Source organism: Schistocerca nitens, chromosome 3, assembly GCF_023898315.1.
Source record: "Schistocerca nitens isolate TAMUIC-IGC-003100 chromosome 3, iqSchNite1.1, whole genome shotgun sequence".
Taxonomy (NCBI): domain Eukaryota; kingdom Metazoa; phylum Arthropoda; class Insecta; order Orthoptera; family Acrididae; genus Schistocerca; species Schistocerca nitens.
This window is the reverse complement of record NC_064616.1, coordinates 649,521,650-649,546,891: the sequence shown is the minus strand read 5'-3', so window position 1 is coordinate 649,546,891 and position 25,242 is coordinate 649,521,650. Positions and strand designations below refer to the sequence as shown.

General features: G+C 41.2%; 1 protein-coding gene across 1 annotated transcript in view; it reads left to right on the top strand.

Annotated features, from left to right (window-relative positions):
* Positions 1-25,242, top strand: part of LOC126248611 (uncharacterized) — a 214,004-nt gene that overhangs the window by 111,579 nt on the left and 77,183 nt on the right. Inside the window, exon 4 of the mRNA XM_049949758.1 lies at positions 21,600-21,716. Coding sequence (XP_049805715.1) covers positions 21,651-21,716 — 66 coding nt within the window. The 5' untranslated portion in view covers positions 21,600-21,650. The remainder of the gene's footprint in view (positions 1-21,599; positions 21,717-25,242) is intronic.

Sequence of the window (25,242 nt, the reverse complement as noted above, 5' to 3'; positions counted from 1 at the left end):
AAATGCAACTGACTCTTTACTATTTTTTGTTCTACAAATATGCTTTGTTTTGTACTACACTTGCTTTTGTCATGTGTTAAATTAATGTTTGAAATGACTTATACACTCAAATAAAAATAATTAATTATGCGACTTAATGAGCAAAATATTTGACTTTCCAAACTTCTTGACGTGCTAAAATAATAACTTTTGAAACGTATTCTTACTCATCAAACTGAAAGTTCCATAAATTAAACACTATAGCTTTGAAAGCTAAAAGGATGCTCTATCCACCTTTGGCAAGAAAACGAGGATTGAAGACGACACAGTTGAGATATTGCCCCCCCCCCCCCCCCCAAAAAAAAAAAACCCTAAAATTTGCAACTGGAAAATTTTGGCTAACTTTGCAGATGGATATCTTTTCATCTGGGCATCCAGTGCTAATTAAATTTGATAGATATATAGACATCGTAAGTAGGAATAGCCATCTGAAGTTTTGGCGTGATTGGCTCACACAAAAAGTAGCACTGGTCAGCTCTCAGAATAGCGTGACGAATTTTTTAGCCACTTTAGAGGCTTGTATCTATATTTAGGCATGGCTAAATCCCTAATTTTTGCCATGGTGCGATTCAGCATAAAAAGTTTTCTATGTGTATTAAAGCAAATGACCAAATGTTTGCTAGAACTGTTAAAAAAGCCTAGCAAATTTGCGCCTTCGTACATGATGTGGAGGTGAGTAGTCTTTCTTCAAACTCCCCTAAGAATTCAACCACTGAGGATACTGAACTGAAATTTGGTATATAACCATCAAAGACCATGTAGAACCTTCACCCCAAATTTCATTAGATTTGGAGATGGTTGAGTGGAGACCCCTGGTCCCCTTGATGTGGAATGATCCATGAAGAGGTTGGCACAGGAGAGGAATTCAGGCCACATCAGACAAGCCAGGAGACCGATTACTCATAAATTCTTCTCAGACAAATTAATAAATTGCGTTTTCTGTTGATGCTCTTTTAACACCAAACTACAAGTCTGAAAACAATGTATATGTATTTAAATACGTTATTACTGTCTTGCACACAACTTTCTTTACAACACTGGTAACAAAGATATTGGCCTGTAATTGTTCACATTTTCTTTCTCCTTGTTCATAACATAGTTTTATTAACAAGTATTTCAATCTGCCTAGAAACTGGTTGCAGTTGAGACAGATTGCATATGTGACTGAGTACAAGAACTAAAGTATGATACAAAGATCATCATAAATCTATTTGATATTTAATAATACTTGTGTGTGTCTCTACCAGTAGCTGATCTAATACTTGGTTCAGTTTCCTTCTTTATTGTGTCTTGTAACAGGAAACAGTTATTAAATATTTATCACTATTATTTTGAGTCACTGATAGTATTATTCTCCGTGGAAGAAATGTGATATATAGAGCACCCACAACCTATGGTGCTTTTGCTTTAAGTCATCCTGTAATTTTAATATTCTTTAGAGAACTCCCTATTCTCTTGGTATCCATACACGCACAAAACTGTAGGATCATTTAAAGAAAAATCACCATAGGTTGTGGGTGCTCTATATATCACATTTCTTCCACGGGAGAATAATACCATCAGTGACTCAAAATAATAGTGATAAATATTTAATAACTATTTTGCGTGCATGTGCATTTTTGTTTTCCACATCTCCCCCTAAACCACTCTACCAATTTCAACCAAACTTGTTACACATATTCCTTACTACCAGGCAACAATCGTTGTGGGACCAAGCATCACTTACTTGCCATAGTTCAGGACATCTCACTTCATAAAAAACGAGATGCGTGAAAGACTACTGCATCATGCATGATGTTCAAATGTGTTACTTCTGGGCTACTAACTGCATTCACAATTAATTTCGCAGGCTGTATCCACATTCGCCTCTAAATGCACCTACAAAAATATATCATGGTACCACACCTACACCACTGGCCATTAAAATTGCTACACCACTAAGGTGACGTGCTACAAATGTGAAATTTAACTGACAGGAAGATGCTGTGATATGCAAATGATTAGCTTTTCAGAGCATTCACACAAGGTTGGCGCCAGTGGCGACACCTACAACGTTCTGACATGAGGAAAGTTTCCAACCGATTTCTCATACACAAACAGCAGTTGACCGGCATTGCCTGGTGAAACGTCGTTATGATGCCTCGTGTGAGGAGGGGAAATGGGTACCATCACGTTTCCAACTTTGATAAAGGTCAGATTGTGGCCTATCGCAATTGCGGTTTATTGTATCGCGACATTGCTGCTCGCGTTGGTCGAGATCCAATGACTGTTAGCAGAATATGGAATCGGTGGGTTCAGGAGGGTAATACGGAACGCCATGCTGGATCCCAACGGCCTCGTATCACTAGCAGTCAAGATGACAGGCATCTTATCCGCATGGCTGTAATGGATTTTGCAGCCATGTCTCGATCCCTGAGTCAACAGATGGGGAAGTTTGCAAGACAACAACCATCTGCACGGACAGTTCGACGACGTTTGCAGCAGCATGGACTATCAGCTCGGAGACCATAGCTGTGGTTACCCTTGACGCTGCATCACAGACAGGAGTGCCTGTGATGGTGTACTCAACGACGAACCTGGGTGCACGAATGGCAAAACGTCAGTTTTTCGGATGAATCCAGGTTCTGTTTACAGCATCATGATGGTCGCATCAGTGTTTGGCGACATCGCGGTGAACGCACATTGGAAGCGTGTATTCGTCATCGCCATACTTCTGTAAAATACCTGGGAGTATGCGTATGGAATGATTTGAAGTGGAATGATCATATAAAATTAATTGTTGGTAAGGCGGGTGCCAGGTTGAGATTCATTGGGAGAGTCCTTAGAAAATGTAGTCCATCAACAAAGGAGGTGGCTTACAAAACACTCGTTCGACGTATACTTGAGTATTGCTCATCGGTGTGGTGTCGGTACTAGGTCGGTTTGACAGAGGAGATAGAGAAGATCCAAAGAAGAGAGGCGCGTTTCATCACAGGGTTATTTGGCATGGGTGATAGCGTTATGGAAATGTTTAGCAAACTCAAGTGACAGACACTCTGCAAGAGAGGCGCTCTGCATCGCGGTGTAGCGTGCTATTGAGGTTTCGAGAGGATTCGTTTCTGGATGAGGTATCGAATATATTGCTTCCCCCTACTTATACCTCCCGGGCTCCCGAGGAGATCACGAACGTAAAATTAGAGAGATTCGAGCGTTCATGGAGGCTTTCCGGCAGTAGTTCTTCCTGCAAACCATACGCGACTGGAACAGGAAAGGGAGGTAATGACAGTGGCACGTAAAGTGCCCTCCGCCACACACCGTAGGGTGGCTTGCGGAGTATAAACATAGATGTAGACATACTTGCATATCACCCGGTATGATGGTATGGGGTGCCATTGGTTACACGTCTCGGTCACCTTTTGTTCGCATTGACAGCACTTTGAACAGTGGACGTAACATTTCTACCCTTTATTCGATCCCTGCAAAACCATACATTTCAGCAAGGTAATGCACGACTGCATGTTGCAGGTCCTGTACGGACCTTTCTGGATACAGAAAATGTTCAACTGCTGCCCTAGCCAACACATTCTCCAGACCTCTTGAAAACGTCTGGTCAATGGTGGCCGAGCAACTGGCTCGTCACAATATGCCAGTCACTACTCTTGATGAACTGTGGTATCCTGTTGAAGCTGCATGGGCAGCTGTACCTATACACACCGTCCAAGCTCTGTTTGACTCAATGCCCAGGCGTACCAAAGCCATTATTACAGCCAGAGGTGGTTGTTATGGGTACTGATTTCTCAGGATCTATGCACCCAAATTGCGTGAAAATGTAATCACATGTCAGTTCTAGTATAATACATTTGTCCAATGAATACCCGTTTATCATCTGCATTTCTTCTTGGTGTAGCAATTTTAATGGCCAGTAGTGTAGTTCAGGAGGTATGATGTAATAAGCACTGAGATACATGAAGAATTTTTGTACTACATGTGAAATTTTAATACATGTAATCTGTACTACTAAGACACTCGTACAGTCTATCCAGCTTATGGAAATCTCTGGCAGCACCTTTGACAGCTTTCAACTGTTGAGTGCAAATGGCTGTAGGTGAAAACGATAGCTGTGTGTAGAGTCATGAAGAGGCTTTGCCATAGACACGTTTACAAAATTGTGTTTTAGACTTTCAAATCAGCTGTGCCCAGTATATAACAATTGTCTGGGATCACGTTTCTCAATTTGGATACTGTACTTACACATTTGTAAATGTTTTGTTCCACTATTTCATTTGCCCTTTTCTTTAAAAAGGGAAATGGGTTGGGTAAAGTTCAATATAGTGGGAATTTGTGAAGTTTGGTGTCGGGAATAAATTTAATAATGAGTAAAAAAATAGGAACAAGGATAAGCTACTACAAACAGCATAGTGAATGCATTATTGTAGCCAAGATTGACACGAAGCCCACACTGACCACAGTAGTACAAGTTTATATGCCAACAGGCTCTGCAGATGAGGAGGAGATTGAGGAAACTTATGATGAGATAAAAGAAAGTATTCTCATAGTTACGGGAGCCAAAAATTTAATAGTCATGGAAGACTAGAATTCGATAGTAGGAAAAGGAAGTGAAGGAAATGTAGTAGGTGAATATGGACTGGGGGAAAGGAATGTAAGAGGAAGCCACCTGGTAGAATCTTGCACAGAGCATAATTTAATCATAGCTAACACTTTGTTTAAGAATCGTGATAAAAAGTTGTGTACGTGGAAGAGGCCTGGAGACACTGTAAGGTTTCACATAGATCATATAATGGTAAGACAGAGGTTTAGGAACCAGGTTTTAAATTGTAAGACATTTCCAGGGACAGATATGAACTGTGACACAATTTATTGGTTATGAACTGCAGATTAAAACTGAAGAAACTGCAAAAAAGTTAGAATTTAAGGAGATGGGACCTGGATAAAGTGACAGAACCAGAGGTTGTAGAGAGTTTCAGGGAGAGCATTAGGGAACAATTGACAAGAACAGGAGAAACGAATATAGAAGAAGAATGGGTAGCTATGAGAGATGAAATAGTGAAGACAGCAGAGGATCAAGTAGGTAAAAAAGATGAGGGCTAGTAGAAATCTTTGGTTAATACAAGAGATATTGAATTTAATTGATGCGAGGAGAAAATATAAGAATGCAATAAATGAAGCAGGCAAAAGGGAATACAAACTTCTAAAATAATGACATTGTCAGGAAGTACGAAATGGTTAAGCAGGAATGGCTAGATGACAAATGTAAAGATGTAGTAGCATATATCACTAGGGTGAGATAGATACTGCCTACAGGAAAATTAAAGAGACCTTTGTAGGAAAGAGACCCACCTGTATGAATATCAAGAGCTCAGATGGAAAACCATTACTAAGCAAAGAATGGAAAGCATAAAGGTGGAAGGAATATATAGAGGGTCTATACAAGGGAGATGCAATTGAGGGCTATATTACGGAAATGGAAGAGGACATAGAGGAAGATGAGAAGGGAGATAAGATACTGCGTGAAGAATTTGACAAAGCACTGAAAGACCTAAGTCGAAACAAGGCCCCAGGAGTAGACAACATTCCATTAGAACTACTGATAGCCTTGGGAGAGCAAGCCATCACAAAACTCTACCATCTGGTGAGCAAGATGTATGAGACAGGTGAAATATCCTCGGACTTCAAGAAGCATATAATAATCCCAGTTCCAAAGAAAACAAGTGCTGACAGGTGTGAAAATTACCGAACTATCAGTTTAATAATTCAAGACAGCAAAATACTAACACAAATTCTTTACAGACAAATGGGAAAACGAGTAGAAGCTGACCTCGGGGAAGATCAGTTTGGATTCTGTAGGACTGTTGCAACATGTGAGGCAATACTGACCCTACAACTTATCTTAGAAAATCGATTAAGGAAATGCAAACCTACATTTCTAGCATTTGCAGACTTAGAGAAAGCTTTTGACAATGTTGACTGGAATACTCTCCTTCAAATTCTGAAGCTGGCAGGGGTCAAATACAGGGAGCGAAAGGCTATTTACAGTTTGTACAGAAACCAGATGACAGTTATAATAGTCTAGGGGCATGAAAGGGAAGCAGTTGTTGGGAAGGGAGTAAGACAGGGTTGTAGCCTCTCCCCGATGCTATTCAATCTGTATATTGAGCAAGCAGTAAAGGAAACAAAAGAAAATTTGGAGTAGGAATTAAAGTCCAGGAAGAAGAAATAAAAACTTTGAGGTTGGCCAATGACATTGCAATTGTGACACACAGCAAAGGACTTGGAAGAGCAGTTGAATGGAATGGACAGTATCTTTAAAAGAGGATATAAGATGAACATAAACAAAAGCAAAATGAGGATAATGGAATTTAGTCGAATTAAATCAGGTAATGTTGAGTGAATTAGAGTAGGAAATGATGCACTTAAAGTAGTGAGTGAGTTTTGCTATTTGGGAAGCAAAATAAGTGATTATGGTTGAAGTAGGGAGGATATAATATGCAGACTGGCAATGGCAAGAAAAACATTTCTGAAGTACGGAAATTTGTTAACATTAAGTATAGATTTAAGTGTCAGGAATTCCTTTCTGAAAGCATTTGTATGGAGTGTAGCCATCTATGGAAGTGAAATATAGACCATAAATAGTTTAGACAAGAAAAGAATAGAAGCTTTTGAAAAGTGGTGCTACAGAAGAATGCTGGATGGTTAGATCACATAACTAATGAGGAGGTACTGAATGGAAATGGGGAGAAGAGAAATTTGTGGTACACCCTGACCAAACGAAGGGATTGGTTGGTAGGACACATTCTGAGACATAAAGGGTTCACCAATTTAGTACTGGAGGAAAGCGTGTGGGGTAAAAATTGTAGAGGGAGACAAAGAGTTGAATACAATAATCAGATTCAGAGGAATGTAGGTTGCAGTAGTTACTCGGGGATGAAGAGGTGTGCGCAGGATGCAGTAGCATTGAGAGCTGCATCAAATCAGTCTTTGGACTGACGACCACAATGTCAGGTTTCTCAGCAAGCTATGCATATTTTAACTCTTTATGGTATTATGTACAATAGAATTCCTTTGTGTATTGATACAACTCCATTTCCTCCTCCATAGTATTGTAATGCTAACAGGTAACCTGTGTAGTTTGCTTATTACTGCAACTTCTCTGCTTGCAGCTTCAGGTTCCCTTACATTCCAGGCCCAGCATATCTCAATAGTATGAATTGTCATTATTTCATGTCATTGTGTCCTTGTTGATTTCATTTCATATTATAGAAGTCATTCCAGTTGTCTGCATTGTAGACATATTGCCAGCAGTGCCCTTCGAAATGGTCTTTAGCTCTACCTTAATTCCCCACACAAAATTAAATTGCTGTCTTTCTTAAGGATTGAGCAACACAGCATGAAGTTGCAGAGGAAAATCCTATATTCTGGACTTGAGTATCTGTAGATGACTGTAATTAAAATGTTTTTCTTGAAAATTCTAACACTCTTGTGAAACATCTCATGAATTACACGCCTCCAACATTCCTTTATCTCACAAGTCCTCTCACATGTAATATCAACATCATAACTGTTGAAAGAGCAAGTCTTTGCAATTTTCAAATAACTTCCGGGAATTCAGCCAGGTAACACTTTCAGCGACCGCCGATATTTCGGCGGGAGAACACCCCGCCATTTTCAAGGCAAACTGCAACGGACAGGCGGCGTGCATGCAAATTAATACCTAAATTAAATTTGCATGCACGCCGCCTGTCCGTTGCAGTTTGCCTTGAAAATGGCGGGGTGTTCTCCCGCCGAAATATCGGCGGTCGCTGAAAGTGTTACCTGGCTGAATTCCCGCAAGTTATTTGAAAGTTGTATACGCCAGGAGAAACTCAGGTCTCAAGTCTTTGCAATCTTAGAATTTATGCCAGCTAACTATTTTCTCCTTGTGTATTGGCTTCATTATACCTTTTAGGACTTGGTTTATGAACAGATTTACGCCACACTGTGACTATTTGTATGATGCCCTTATGAACTGCTTGGAACAATTGTCCTGTCCTATCAGAATTCTAAGCCCTTCAGTTGGTTCAGATGTGTATATGTTTTATGTACAATGTACATCCATGGTGAAGACATGCTGTCTTCATTCCTATATATCCTTTATGCTTTGTTCCACTACTTCATTTGCTACTGTAATGCCAAAAATTCAAATTCATTCAGTTCTGATCTTCTCCTTCTAATGAACCTGTAAAAAAAAGTATTCACATGAAAATTACTAAACATTATGAGCTGTCACTTTCTCCTTATAAGGGTGTACGTTACCCGCATCTTCAACAATAATTTGGACATTGCATCTTGATCAATAAGCTGGCTCTGTTCAAATATGTTGAATATCTTGTGTTTGGCTTCCCCTCACACCTGTTTAATAAACCACAACCCATACCCTCTCAACTCCTACATTATAGAGATGTTTCCTTTACCTTAATATGTCCTTTACCAGATCTTTAGCTACTACTAATTACGTTAAATTGTGAAGAATACCCTCATAAAAATACTTTCTTCACTCCCCACAGTAGTATCTTGCTGTGTACTTAATCTAAAGGTGTACAACTTTGCTTCTGCTGTCTGCCGATGGCTGGCGACAACGGTAAGTAGCGGTCGAAAGAAACAGATCGCAGATGTTAGGCAGTTAGCTTGGACCTCGGTCAATATAACCTCATTCAAACATTAGTCAATTTATGTCTGCATCATAAAATTGTTCTTGATTGAAAATGTCAGTTTACAAGCCTAATTCTCGTCATTTGCGGGAGGTGTTACCGTTTTGTTTCAGTATGAAGAAAACAGCAGCTGAGTCTCATCAAATGCTCTCAGGTACGTATGGTAAGGATGCTATTAGTGAAAGAACATGCCGTGAGTGGTTTCAATGCTTCAAGAATGGTGATTTTAACCTCGTAGACCGGCATAGTGATGGAAGAGAGAATGTTTTCGAAGATGCAGAATTGGAGACATTGCTGAGTGAAGACTTGCGTCAAACTCAAGAAGAATTGGCACGATTAGTGGGAGTGACACAACAAGCCATTTCAAAACGTCTCAAGGCTATGGGCATGATTCAGAATGAAGGAAGTTGTGTCCCGTGTGAGCTGAAACCAGGAGACATTGAACGGCGTTTGTGAACAGTTGCTTCAGAGGCAAAAACGGAAGGGATTTCTGCATCGCATTGTGACCGGGGACGAAAAAGTGTTCATTACGATAACACTAAACACAAAAAATCATCGGGATAATCCGGCCATGCTTCCACATCGACGGCCAAACCGAATATGCACGGCTCCGAGATCATGCTCTGAATTTGGTGGGACCAGCTTGGCGTTGTGTACTATGAGGTGTTAAAACCAAGTGAAACAACCACAGGTGCTCATTATCAAACTCAATTAATGTGTTTGAGCAGAGCATTAAAAAACAAACGACCGCAATACAGTGAGAGGCACAATAAAGGGATTTTGCAGCATGACAACGCTCAATCCCATGTTGCAAAAGAGGTCAAAACGTGCTTGGAAACGTAAAATGGGAAGACCTATCCCACCCTTTGTATTCTCCAGACATTGCTCCCTCTGACTATCACCTGTTTAGATCAGTGGCACATGGCCTGTCTGACCAACACATCCATTCTCGTGAAGAAGTCACAAATTGGATTGATTCGTGGATCACTTCAAAATATGAAAGATTTTTTTCGACGTGCGATTCATACACTGCTCGCAAGATGGGAGAAAGTAGTGGCCAGTGATGAAAAATACTTTGAATGATACATGTGTAACTAATTTGTTTTATTAAAGCCTCAAATGTTGGGGGGAAAATTGCAGAAGCAAAGTTGTACGCCTTGTACATAATATTTTAGCCCATCTGTATAGTACTCTTGGTCCTAAGACAACACTTTATATCCCTTTGAATGAGCATATCACGTGCAACTAATACCACTTAATTCAGACATCATAGCCATTGCAAAAGCCATCGTATCTACAGCAACTAATCAAAGCAGCCAGATTATTTATCTGCACAGCATGTCATTGTCACTGGAGAGAAATTTTCTGATGTAAAAGTAACATTGGATGTATCCTGAGGGAATGTTATAGGAAGATATGTATGGAAGATACACTGGATAATGTCAGAAGTTCATGAAGCTTTTGGCATATGACACTGTTGTATACATAGAAGTGACAAAGCTAGAAAACTGTAGTGAAATGCAGGAAGACTTGCAGAAGGTGGACACTTAGTGCAGCGATTTTCAGTTGACCCTCAACATAAACAGGAAAAAGACCAGTTATTGGATAATTGCATATCAGTCACTGGAAATAGCTACATGCTTTAAATATTTGGGTGTATAAATATGTAGCAAGTTGATACACCAGACATAGAAACACTGGAAAACTCATCAGGAAGTGTAGAATACTCACAAGGAAGGTAGCTTACAAAACAGCACATCCGCCTGGGAACCATACCAAATAGCATTGATAGAGGCCAAAGAAAAATAGTGTTCATTTGTTACAGGTAGATTTAGTAAGCACAAAAGCTTCGCAGAAGTGTTGGCTAGTAGCAAACTCTGCAAGAATGATGGTGTGCATCACTGTGTGGGTTACTGTTAAAATTCTAAGAGCATACTTTGGCTAGACCAGTAAACCAATAAATTACTGTCTCTTATGTATATTTCATAAAAAGACCATGAAGGTAAAATGATAGTGATTTGAGCTCACAGAGAGGCTTCCCAATAATTGTACTTCCTGTGGGTCATTCACAACTGGAACAGGAAAGGGGGCAAGTGACACTAGTACATTAAGCACCCTCTGCAACACACCATAAGGTTGTTTGCCATGTCCAGATGTCAATTTATTTTGCTCTCATCCTCATCCTCAACCTCAACCTCCAGCACCAATTGCTCAGAAGTGCTAAAATGGTAACCGTTCCTCTTGCACATTTTACAGACGACCAACAACCACTTGTTGTAGCTTAATTCGTATCTGTCCTCCAATTTTCTCTGTTCTCTGACCACTTCTTGTATGCCATATTTTCTTCGTGCCACAGTTTTAATTTTTGTCATTCCTATTATCTTTTTCCTTTATATTTTCATAGTAATATTTTTTTCACTTCTACTTCTTTACATGTGAACATTTTACCATATCCACTTAACTCAGGTTCAGGTGACGCTGATGAATCCATACTGTGTACAGAATGTCCAATAGTTCTGTGTTTACAGAGCGTCTAATAGTTCTGTGTTGTTCTGTTTCCTGCTATTCTGAACAGTGTGAGAGAGTGTACCAGTCCGCTGCTCAAAGTTTCTTCTGTATGTTCAATTGTTGGGTGTCCTTACACTGTTTATCAGCAAATGAGTTTTCATCATGTTAAAAACATTAACACGAAAGACTGACAGTTCAGCACTGAATATAATGAGGGCACCAACATCTCTCTCTAAGTGTAGGGATGACAAAAAGTCCAACAAGTTAATAAGCGAGCTGAAAGAGTAACTTGGTGCTCAAATGCAGAAAAGAGTATGGTTGATGATTAATGAGTAAAATTTTGTGTAAACAACTGTCATAGTTGTGAGATGTAAGAGCTTTTAGCTACACACTGGAGGAACAAATAAAAACAGGCACAATATTGATAGGATGTGTGACTGCTGTATATGAATGCAGGAGGAGCTGGCCACTGTTCGTGAACAGCTGAACGTGCTGATGGCCACGGTCAGCCGTCTTCAGGCTGCTGCCTTGGAGTGTAGCGGCAGTGGGGAGTCTGGTGTGTCGTATGGTACACGCCAGGTGTTACATGCTTCACCCACAGTCCCTGCTGTCGAGACATCTTCGCGGGTACCGCGCGCGGTTGGGCCACCCTCTCCCCAAGGGGAGTGGCGGGTTCAATGGCGTTCGCGTCGCACGAGGCGGAGGGTCAATGTGGAGGCTGGCCGTGTGACATCGCCTGCTCTGCCTGTTGGTGCTCCTTCAGAAAGGTCCGCACAGGCACACCTGGGGAGTGGGGGGGGGGGGGGGGGTTATTAGTGATTGGGAGCTCCAATGTTAGGCGGGTGATGGAGCCCTTTAGGGAAATAGCAGAAAGCTCGGGAAAGAAGGCCAGTGTTCACTCTGTCTGCTTGCCAGAGGGTCTCATCTGAGATGTGGAGGAGGCTCTGCCGGCAGCGATAGAGAGCACTGTGTGCACCCGACTGTAAATTATTGCTCATGTCGGCACCAATGACTCCTGCCGTCTGGGTTCAGAGGTCATCCTTAGTTCATACAGGGGGTTGGCGGAGTTTGTGAAGGCAGAAAGCCTCGCTCGCGGGGTAGAATCTGAGCAAAATATTTGTAGTGTCATTCCCAGAACTGATTGCAGTCCTCTGGTTTGGAGCCGAGTGGAAGGCTTAAACTAGAGGCTCAGACAATTCTGCGGAGATCTGGGGTGCAAATTTCTCGACCTCCGCTATCGGGTGGAGAAATTCCGGGTCCCCCTGAATACGTCAGGCGTGCACTACATGCAGGAAGTGGCTACAAGGGTAGCAGAGTACATGTGGAGTGCACCTGTGGGATTTTTAGGTTAGAAGATTCCCTCCCTAGGCCAGACAAGACTACTCCTGAGATGCAACAAGGTAGCAGTAGGCAAAACACAACAGGGAATAACAATATTAATGTGGTAATAGTAAACTACAGGAGTGTCTATAGAAAGGTCCCAGAACTGCTCTCATTAATAAACAGTCACAATGCCCACATACTACTAGGGACGGAAAGTTGGCTGAAACCAAATGTAAACAGTAATGAAATTCTAAACTCAGATTGGAATGTATACCGCAGAGGCAGGCTGGCCAGTGAAGGGGGAGGTGTGTTTATAGTGATAAAAAGTGCAATAGTATCACAGGAAACTGACGGAGATCTGAAATGTGAAATAATTTGGGTGAAGGTCACGGTTAAAGCAGTCTCAAACATGGTAACTGGATGACGCTATAGGCCCCCTGGCTCAGCAGCTGTTGTGGCAGAACACCTGAAGGAAAATTTGGAAAATATTTAGAGTAGATTTCCCGACCCTGTTATAGTTTTTGGTGGAGATTTTAATTTACCAGATATAGACTGGGAGAATCAAACGTTTATAACCGGTGGCAGGGACAAAGAATCCACTGAATTTTTTTTAAATGCATTATCTGAAAACCACCTTAAGCAGTTAAACAAAGAACCAACTCGTGGCGATAACATATTGGACCTTCTGGTGACAAACAGACCCAAACTATTTGAAACAGTTAACGCATAACAGGGAATCAGCAATCATAAAGCGGTTACAGCATCAGTTATTTCAGCCATAAATAGAAATTTTAAAAAAGGTAGAAAGATTTTTCTGTTTAGCAAAAGTGGCAAAAAGCAGATTTCAGAGTACTTGACAGCTCAACACAAAAGTTTTACCTCAAGTACAGGTAGTGTTTAGGATTAGTGGACAAAGTTCAAAACCATCGTACAATGTGCATTAGATGAGTATGTGCCAACCAAGATCATAAGAGATGGAAAAGAGCCACCGTGGTAGAACAACCAAGTTAGAAAACTGCTGCGGAAGCAAAGGGAACTTCACAGCAAACATAAACATAGCCAAAGCCTTGCAGACAAACAAAAATTACGCGAAGCTAAATGTGGTGTGAGGAGGGCTATGCGAGAGGCGTTCAACGAATTCGAAAGTGAAGTTCTGTGTACTGACTTGGCAGAAAATCCTAAGAAATTTTGGTCTTATGTCAGAGTGGTAGGTGGATCAAAACAAAATGTCCAGACACTCTGTGACCAAAATGGTACTGAAACAGAGGATGACAGACTAAACGTCGAGATACTAAATGTCTTTTACCAAAGCTGTTTCACTGAGGAAGACTGCAATGTAGTTCCTTCTCTAGATTGTCACACAGATGACAAAATGGTAGATTCGAAATAGATGACAGAGGGATAGAAAAACAATTAAAATCGCTCAAACGAGGAAAGGCCGCTGGACCTGATGGGATACAAGTTCGATTTTACACAGAGTACGCGAAGGAACTTGCCCCCATTCTTGCAGCGGTGTACTGTAGTTCTCTAGAAGAGAATAGCATTCCAAAAGATTGGAAAAGGGCACAGGTCATCCCTGTTTTTAAGAAGGGCTGTCGAACACATGTGCAGAACTATAGAACTTTATCTCTTACGTCGATCAGTTGTAGAATTTTGGAACGCGTATTATGTTAGAATATAATGACTTTTCTGGAGACTAGAAATCTACTCTCTAAGAATCAGCATGGGTTCTGAAAAACGCGATTGTGTGAAACCCAGCTCGCATTATTCGTCCATGAGACTCAGAGGGCCATCGAAATGGGTTCCCAGGTAGATGCCGTGTTTCTTGACTTCTGCAAGGCATTTGATGCAATTCCCCACAGTCGTTTAATAAACACAGTAAGAGCATATGGACTATCAGACCAGTTATGTGATTGGATTGAAGAGTTCCTGGATAACAGAACACAGCATGTCATTCTCAATGGAGAGAAGTCTTCCAAAGTAAGAGTGATTTCAGGTGTGCCGCAAGGGAGTGTCGTAGGACTGTTGCTATTCACAATATATATAAATGACCTTGTGGATAACATCGGAAGTTCACTGAGGCTTTTTGCAGATGATGCTGTAGTTTATCAAGAGGCTGTAACAATGGAAAATTGTACTGAAATGCAGGAGGATGTGCAAAGAATTGACACGTGGTGCAGAGAATGGCAATTGAATCTCAATGTAGGCAAGTGTAACGTGCTACAAATACTTAGATAGAAAGATCCTTTATCATTTAGCCACAATATAGCAAGTCAGCAACTGGAAGCAGTTAATTCCATAAATTATCCGGGAGTAGGCATTGGGAGTGACTTAAAATGGAATGACCATATAAAATTAACCTTCAGTAAAGCAGATGCCAGACTGAGATTCATTGGAAGAATCCTAAGGAAATGCAGTCCAAAAACAAAGGAAGTAGGTTACAGTACACTTGTTAGCCCATTGCTTGAATACTGTTTACTGGTATGGGATCCGTACCAGATAGGGTTGATAGAAGAGATAGAGAAGATCCAATAGAGAGCAGAGCGCTTCGTTACAGGATCATTTAGCAATCGCGAAAGCGTTACAGAGATGATAGATAAACTCCAGTGGAAGACTCTGCAAGAGAGACGCTCAGCAGCTCGGTACGGGCTTTTGTTGAAGTTTCGAGAACATACCTTCACCGAGGAGTCAAGCAGCGTATTGCTCCCTCCTACGTATATCTCATGAGGATAAAATCAGAGAGATTGGAGCCCACACACAATCTTTCTTTTCACGAACAATACGAGACTGGAATAGAAGGGAGAACTGATAGAGGTACTCAGGGTACCCTCTGCCACACTCCGTCAGATGGCTTGCGGAGTGTAGATGTAGAAGAGGTTAATAATAGATAGGAAGAGAACCATTATGGAAACTGCACACCCGTAGACAATATTCACATCAGTATGTGGAAACAACCAGTTCTTGTGAATTTCATACAGTAGGTTACTTGTACATTTCCATAACAACAAAAAGAAGCAAGGATTTAGGCTTCATTTGACTTCCTTGCACAGTGTTCGAAGGATGAAAGTTATTCATGGAGTTACATCATCAAACACATTTCACCTGTGTAAATAGGTAATTGCTGGGCTACAAATCTGAAGATCCAGGCACTGAATCTCTGTTCGTTCTAGAATGTTTCTGTCATTTGCCACTCCTTTCACATTCAACAGTGATGTGTAATTGTGAAAAATACCAACTTGCATCATGGTTTGTAGTGTCTGTAGGTCCACTTACGACAATGTGGACAGATCAGTTAAAAGGCTGTCACCAGGAAGCTCACATCTCTCTTGTGAGAGTGTGTGTGTGTGGGGCGGGGGGGGGGGGGGGGGGGGGTGAGTGAGTATTGGGTTCCAAGCCATTACAGTACTTCTTCCTTGCTTTTACTGCAATCTTATGCTGTGACTATATCTTTTCTCAGACTTTGTCTGTATGACAGAATTCCTGCTGATGACCTAGCTGCCTTGCAGTATGTTGAGTGTAGCTTTCTCATTCTGTTTCATTATTTTACACCACCTGTTTCAGTTAACTTATGTTTGGTCTCCACATCAGGGCTTGGCCTCCACCTTATGTAAATTTTTGCAGAACTGTGGGCTGTGTGAAAAAGTTGGCCGGGTGCTTGCTGTCCAAGAACCACATTTTGCTTATGGCATTCTCCAACTCTTTGAAGTTACTGGTCATTCCATTGGAACCATACTAGTCCCAAGAGAGCATGTGGGTGGGTCTGTTGATTGATTCGCATGGATGTCGTCAGTTGAGTGGATTCCTCTCTGTACTACATTGGAAGCAATAGCAGTTTGAGTGTGTAGGACCCCAGTGATCACCATTTTGTAATGTTTATTTACCCCCCGTGTAGGGCACTTAAGTGCCTTGAGATGTCTACCATAATCCAACTACTACCCCCTCACTCCACTCCCCCCCTTTTTGGGATTTCAATGCATACCAACCCCTGTGGGGGAACTACCACAGGGTTTGGTAGGAGCCTTTTGATTGGTCGGCTTCTTTCGGATCTTGAGCTGTCTCTCCTCAATGGTGGTACTTGTACCCAATTCAGTACTGCCCATGGCACCTTTTCAGCTGTCGGTGTTACGATCTCTTTCCCATAATCTTGTGGCTTCGCTACAGTGGTTGCTATGTGACCCTCTGCCACTGCGGTGGCCAGTGCCATGTTGGACCAAAAACATAGCAATAGCTATACAGGATTATTGAAGGGCCCTGCAACATCTTGAGCAACATCTTTCACATTCCACCCAGATCACTTTCAAGTGGCTTCACACTAAGGTTCACTATCTAATTAAACACAGTAAGAAGGAATGCTTGGAGCACGTCGTCTCCTCTTTGAGAAGAGCACATGCCTCTTGATACCAGTTGTGGCCCAGGCTCTGTAGTTTTCTGGGCTGCCAAAGATCAACAACTCTTCCAGGTCTCTTCCTACACAGTGGTATTCCTACCGAGGTTCTTGCTGAACTCCTTGCAACCCACTGTGCAACAGTGTTGGTGTCTCCTCCTTATCCCATTACCTTCAGATGATAAGACAAGTTGAAGGTACCTCCCAATCCTTTATTCCTCTTCAGGGCAAATTATATAATGAGTCTTTGATTCGGAATGGCTTCACTCTCTTAACTCACCTCACAATACAGCCCCAGACTCTGATTCAGTTCATAAATGGATGATCTGACAATGAGTGTTAGTGAAAGGTTCCATTTACTCAGGGTCCTAAACAGTATTTGGTTAGAAGGTGTTCCCCTTCACAATGGCGAAATAGTATCATCCTCCCAATCCTTAAACCAGACAAAAAAACCTATGGCAGTTGATGGGCACTGAGAGATTAGCCTGACCAACTTGACGTACACTCTACTTGAAAAAATGATTTCCCAGCAATAACACTAAGTTTTCAAATGGCAGGGCCTTTTGTTGTCTTGTCGTGTGGTATCCAGGAGGCACCCCTTGGTGCCATTACATTTTACGTATGCTCTGTGACTAGGACATTTGAGGCTTCCTACCAGTTATTTGTCAGTTTTTATTCCACTCGTTGTTTCATGTTACAGTTGGTACAACAATCAGTTCCCCGTCAGTCCGAGAGAACAGCATCCTGCAGGGTTCCGTGCTGAGTGTTACTCTCCTCCTCATTGCCATCAATGGGCTAGGAACTTCTGTCAGATCAGTGGTTACCCCTCATGGTTTATGTCACTGACTTTTGCAATTAGTATCACTTCTAATACGCGACCTTGGCTGAATGTCAGTTCCAAAGTCCTTCTGAAGGGCTTCTTCTTGGACCCTTACCCATGGCTTCCACATTTCTTCTGCAAAAATGCGAGCCATGCATTTCTACTGTTGTACTATGGTCCAACCTAACTTTAGCATGTACTTGGGTACCCAGTACTTGAATGTTGTTGCACAGTCCCAATATTCGGGATTCCTGTTTGATAAACAGCTTACATAGCTGCCCCGTATTACTCAGCTAAAGACTAGCTGCATGCAAAAGCTTAACACTCTCCACTTTCTTGCACACACCACTCGAGTGAAGATTGCATTGCTCTCTCCTGTATTTACCAGGTCCTGGTATCACCCCACTTGGACTATGGTTGCCAGGTTTATGGATTGGTGGCACTGTCGGCTTTGAAATTATTGGATGTAGTCCATCAGTGTGAAGTAAGACTGGCCTTGACACTTTCCGGATTAGAGTTGTAGACAGTCTCCTTGCAGAAGCATGGAAACTTATCTCTTCAGTTCTGACAGTACCAACTATTGCTCAGTTATGTGATCACCATCTGACAATTTTGTAATCATCCAACTTATCAAATTCTTATTGCATACAAGGGGCATCAACCCCTGGCATCTGCCCTTGGCTGGGATTATCAGTTGGAGTGTACCTTGAGGTGCTCTGCTGGGACCTCCACTCAACCCCTATAGAATGTGTTCCCCATGTTTCCCTGACCCCTTCCCCCCCACCCCCCACCCCCTTCCCCACTTCGTTCCAACCCAGACCATGAATTGGGACTAAACTGTTTCAAGAATCATCTAAAGTTTGTCACTCCCAAGACCTTTCCATGTGTGTTCCTTTACCCTACAATAGAGCTCTACATTTTATTATACGAACTTCCCACAACATAAAATTTTTGTGAGTCATTGAGCAGCCTAAAGGTTACTGATCGAGGTTACTCTTGCTACCATGTGATGTCTGCTGTTCATTACCTCCTCTCTGGCCTTAGTCATACCGTCTGCTCAGTAATCTTTCTGTGAGTCGCAGGTTGTGTGGGTATCCCAGGGATCAAGTGGCAGACTGTTGGGCTAGAGAGTGATTACTCACCCAAAATTCCCTTTGACAAACCCTTATGTCAATTTGCAGTTCTTCACCCGGTGATTTAACACTATCTGTTGGGCTACAGTCTCATCTAATAAACTCCACACTATCAGTGAAAGAATGTTATCATATGTCCTCTCCATACCAAATTAACCCGTAGTTTTATTGTATGTAACAAGCCATCTCCAAGTTGTGGTTTCTGAGCCTTCCTAACAGCAGCTCATGTACTCGTGGCTCTTCATGCTAAACATGGCCTTCCAAATTCTTCACCTCTTATGCTGGCAGACGACTTATGAACATTTGAACTTGTTCTTTGCTCTCTCTGTGAAAGTGATTTTTACTATCACATACAACATTTGAACTACTTTTGTGGCCAAGGATGGGGTGGTTGGGATGGGGCTCTCCAACTGCATGCTGGGTCTGGGACTCATGACCCTACCTCCTTCTCCAGCTGCCTCATTCATCTCCAATTTATTTTGTTTTAGTTGCTTTTAGATACAGTTGGCCCTTCTTTTTACCACACCTTATTTTTCATTGCCTAACCCCATGCACTTACTGACCTGATATTTGTTTCACCTTATTTCATTATATCAAACAATGGGAAATCATGATGGAATGTAACAATATTATGAGAAGGAAAGTTGCTACTCACCATATAGCGGAGATGCTGAGTTGCAGATAGGTACAGCAAAAAGACTCTCACAATACCTTTCACCCATTAGGCTTTCGTTAACAATAGACAGACATATATGGAACACTATCTGTTGCGCTACAGCCTTCTCTAATAAACTCCACACCATCAGAGAGAGAATATCATCCTATGCCCTCTCCATACCAAATTAGCGTGCGCACACCCACAAACACACACACACACACACACACACACACACACACACACACACACACACACACACACACACACACACACACGTGACTGCAGTGTCAGGCAACTGAAACCACACTACGAGCAGAAGCAGCAGTGGATGATGGGAGTGGCGACTGGGTGGGGGTAAGTAGGCGGGTGGAGTGGGGAGGGGGAGGGATAGTATGGTGGGGGTGGCGGGCAGTGAAGTGCTGCACGTTAGACTCAGAGAAGGGGAAAGGGGGGGGGTAGTGGAAAAGGAGAGAAATAAATAGACTGGGTGTGGTGGTGGTATGACGGCTGTGTAGTGTTGGAATGGGAACAGGAAAGAGGCTGGATGGGTGAGGACAGTGACTAATGGAGGTTGAGGCCAGGAGTGTTACGGGAATGTAGGACGTGTTGCAGGGAAAGTTCCCACCTACGCAGTTCAGGAAAGCTTGGTGGGAAGGATCAGTATGGAACAGACTGTGAAGCAGTCATTGAAATGAAGGATATCATATTTGGCAGAGTTTTCAGCAACAGGGTGGTCCACTTGTTTCTTGGCCACAGTTTGTCGGTGGACATTCACGCGAACAGGCAGCTTGCTGGTTGTCATGCATACATAGAATGCAGCACAGTGGTTGCAGCTTAGCTTGTAGAACACATGTCTGGTTTCACAGGTAGCTCTGCTGTTGATGGGATAGGTGATGTTAGTGACCGGACTGGAGAAGTGATGGTGGAAGGATTTGTGGGACAGGTATTGCATCTAGGTCTATTATAGGGGTGTGAGCCATGAGGAAAGGGATTGGGAGCAGGGGTTGTGTAAGGTTGGATGAGTATATTGTGTAGGTTCAGTGGATGGCGGATACCAGTGTTGGAGGGGTGGGAAGGATAGTGGGCAGCATGTTTCTCATTACAGGGCACAAAGAGAGGCTATGGAAACCCTGGCGGATAATGTAATTCAGTTGCTCCAGTCCTGGGTGGCGCTGAGTTATGAGGTGAATGATCTTCTGTGGTCAGACGTTGAGGTTTTGGGAGGTGCTGGGAGACTGGAAAGATAAGGCATGGGAGATTTGTTTTTGTATGAGGTTGGGAGGATAAATGCAGTCAGTTAAGGCTTCAGCGAGACCCTCGGTGTATTTCAAGAGGGACTGCTCGTCACTGCAGATGCGATGACCATGGGTGGTTAGACTGTACAGAAGGGACTTCTTGGTATGGAACAGGTGGCAGCTGTCAAAGAGGAGGAATTACTGGTGGTTAGTAGGTTTGATATTGACAGAGGTACTGATGTAGCTATCTTTGAGGTGGAGGTCAACATCTAGGAAGGAGGCTTGTTGAGTTGAGTAGGACCAGGTGAAGCAACAGATCATAGTCCATTTTCTGCTAGAAGACATTTTTATAAGAGATTGCCAAATAATACAAAATTGTTAAAAGGAAACATATTTAAGACAAAATTAAAGCAACTGTTAATTGATAAATGTTCATACTCCATCAAGGTTTTTTAATGTTATTGTGTATAATTTGTCTTTACTTCTAAACTTTTTTTAATGTTCTTGTGTTCGTAAACTGACTATGCCCATGACTGTTAAGTTATTATGGACAAATAAACCATTTATTTATTTATTTTTCGTAACAGTACCCAAATGGAACTTTCTTTTGGAATCCCATTTGTCAGAAAACTGAATTACATTCATAGATTTGTAAAATAGTAGCAAATAGTAAAGGGAATATGGGGATCCAGTTATTCATGTGTCATGTGTGCGCGCGTGCACGCACCCACACACACACACGCGCGCCGCCCCCCCCCCCCCCCCCCCACACACACACACCAATTAACTTGACGACTTTTATTTTCTATTTGCAGTAATTAGGCAGTCCCTAGAAGGAAATCCAGAGGCAGTAGTTTGGACAGAAGATGATTTTCTGTCTGCCTCTTCTGTTTGCAGATGGCAGATTCACGTCTTTGGACAGGATAACAGTGGTAAGTTGTGATGTGTCTTGGACATTTTCTGTACAAAACAACAGTATGCAAATTTATGTCATAATTTTTTAACATTACATTTAGCCCAGCATTTTTTGATAAATAGTTGTGAGTTTAAGGAGCAATTATTGTATACGAGCACTATGTCTAGCACTTTTGTGTATCATGTCTATAAATATTATTTACTGTATGAAGGCAAAGGTGTACCTGTAAACATGTATTTTTACAATCTCAAATGTGTTCACTTTGTTCAGTGGAAGTAACTTATTTCCAGTTACGTAATGTTTGTGTAGTACTTAATTGTGGGAATTAAGATACTGATCCAGTAGAATTCTTGTATTTGACAAACACAATGCAGAAGAGGAATATAAACCTCCATATCTTACTTTTTTATGCACACATCACAGGTAATGAAATGCACATGTGTGTTTTGATGCCTTTGTCACAGAAAGAGTAACAGAGTTTCTGCATTAAAGAGATGCAGATTAGCAATCTAAAATATAACCAGAACTATTACAAGCTTCAAACTTTTCACTTACTTACTCTGTTCTCCACATGACTGCCCTGATTGAAACGTAAGGTAAATCACAGATCATGTTTAGACTTAACTGATTACAGTACAAATGGAACTTTAATTTTGTTGCCTTCCTCCATTCTCAGTCAGCAGGTGACAACTGTGAGGTACTGTCTGTTGCTGATAATAAATCTGAGTCAGCATGACCACCTCTTTATGTCTCTAGACTACCCGATCAACAACATATGGTTTGGCGGATGGGTGGAAGGAACAAACTGCAAGGCAATTGAAATAAGTATTACACAGATTGTGCATAATTAGTGTTAAACAACCATCAGGAAATTTTATAAGTAATCATCATCATAATATAGTATGGCAGTCAGTATATTAAGTATGTCATGTGCACTGCCCATTGTAACCTGATGACAGCAACAATGTGTTGTCCCTTGCTTCCAGAAAAAATATATATCCTCTGGTTTGGAAACATTTAAAAGGACTAAACCAGTGTCTTCACCACATTTGTGATAGCCAATGCAGTAATATCTTTCCTGCTGCAGGCAAAAGGTGTCAATGTCCTACCACAACTTCATTAGTTTATTAAAACATGTCAGAAGAGTTACAGCATCAGATGACATATCATATACTGGGTGTTTGGAAATACGTGTTACAAACTTGAAGGATTTGTAGAGGGAAGTGAGTAGAAAATAATTTGAATATGAACCCATGTCCAGAAACTTAGCGTTTCTGTTCTATAATGGTTTCAGTTCAGATGTTTAACTCGTCCACTTACACTTGTGGAATTGAATTAGGTGTGACACAGTACAATTATTAGGTAACAATTTGAAATGAAGCGTAATGAAACATCCATTTATCACTTAAGCAAATTTGTTAGTATTAACACAGAAACATTGTATGTTTACGTTACTGAAAAACAAAAATGAATCCAGCATACTGTACATACAGAATGTAATGTTTGAGTGTTAATACAAACAAATGTGCTCAAGAGATAAATAGATGTTTTGTTAAGATTCATTTCCAATTGTTACCTAATAATTGTACTGCGTCTCATCTAATTCAATTCCCCAAGCAGAAGTGGACAAGTTAAACATCCGAATTGAAACTGTCGTAGAATGGAAAAGGTACATTTCCAGACATAGATTCCTATTCAAAATATTATGTACCCACTGTACTCCACAAGCATTGGTAGCTTATAACAGGAAAGTCCAAACACCCTGTATATAGTGTAGTGTTCATCCCACTTTGATACTGTACATAGGAGGATGTACTTAGAGATACAGTGTAATAATGACATTGAATTTGTATCCTGGAGATGCAAAGTGATGTTGGTTGTTCATGGTGGTGACATATCATATTTGCTGAAGGTAATTATGATTGATTCTTCTAATTCTGAGCTACTCTCCTGATGGAAAGGTGTCCCCTATTTATTTAAGTTATGAGAGTACTGAAGGGCCCCTACATAAGTATGAACCAGTATGCTATACAGAAAACCTCATTTGTAATTTCTGTTGCAGAGTATGTTAATCTCTTTTCCAGAGCTACAAATCCCTGTTAGCACTCAAATATGTGTTAAAAATAACAAACTAATTTGCCATTCTTATGTTACATGCTTAACAATTTCTGCAATTAAATAAGAGTATGCATACACAAATATGAGGTTCAACATACAAATCACAGCAGGTGAATGATAACTGAAAATAGGCTTTTTCTAACCAATATCTTTTCTCATAATTAAGGTGGTATAAACCTCCATTTTAGCATGTGTAAGATGTATATAACACATCTACACATCTTATTAATTGCATGAGCTGATTAACATCAATGATTATTTGTCACTTCTCTTCTATTGCACTCTTTCACTTATTCATTTTCACTTATACATTATGACTTATACACATGTGAGTGTGAGCAGTTCATAATTACTGCAGTAATTAGACTTACTGAAATTTGAATATTATTTGTAAATGGTAAAGATGCTCTCAGTCCAAAGGGTGGTTTGAACTTTGCAGGACTTTACTAGGCATGGTTCTATTTGTGGTGATGTGTCCTTGCCTTTCTGTGACCTTGAAATTTTTCACATTAACAATTAATTGCCAGAGGTGACAGAAGTGGTAAGTAACTGAAAAAAAAGTCCCAGGACTGACTGAAAATCAATCTCCAGACCTTCATAGTCAGTCTGTTACCTGTAATTTGCCTTTCTATGGAATTCTGAAATACACTTCTGTTCTTAGCATTACTTTACTATTTCAAACTACATTTTTGAAACAATTTTTATTATAGCAAAATTATTAAATTGGCTGTCAGAAGAAGCAAACTGGGTACTTTACTGCAGCTGGTTTTTTGCCATTTGTAATACTACACAGCCATGTTTTCAGTAGAAATTGAAAGAGGGGACACTTCATGTAAGCTGTGATAAAATGATTAGCAACAGTAGTACCAACTCCTGCCCCTAGCCCAACAATTCGGGATAACTGTGATACATAGCTCTTCACTTTTTCAAGACGTAGGTGTAATACAAGGATTGCTTAACAAATTTGGTAAGTTTGTATGAAATGGACATTAATTTTAACAAGTACATTGTTGCATGTAAATGTGGCTGTAAACAAAGTTTGAACCAAATGCATCAGGAAGTTACCTGTTGTGTGTATTAACTTACCAAACAAAATTTATATGAGGAGTTGGTCTGCTGAACCCAGTTACAAGCATTCCTTGCTTGTAAACCCCCTCCTCCCTCCCCCCCCCCTCCCCTCCCCTCCCCTCCCCTCCCCTAGGGGGCTCACATCTCTCTTGCGCGCGCGTGTGTGTGTGTGTGTGTGTGTGTGTGTGTGTGTGTGTGTGTGTGTGTGTGTGAGAGAGAGAAATCTTTCAGTGGATTTCATGACATTACAGTAGAGACATTTGTTAAATTTCAGTTTTATTTCAATTTCTTCATTCGAGTCAACCGATATATTGCTTCCCACCACATATATATCGTATCACAAAAAGACCATGAAG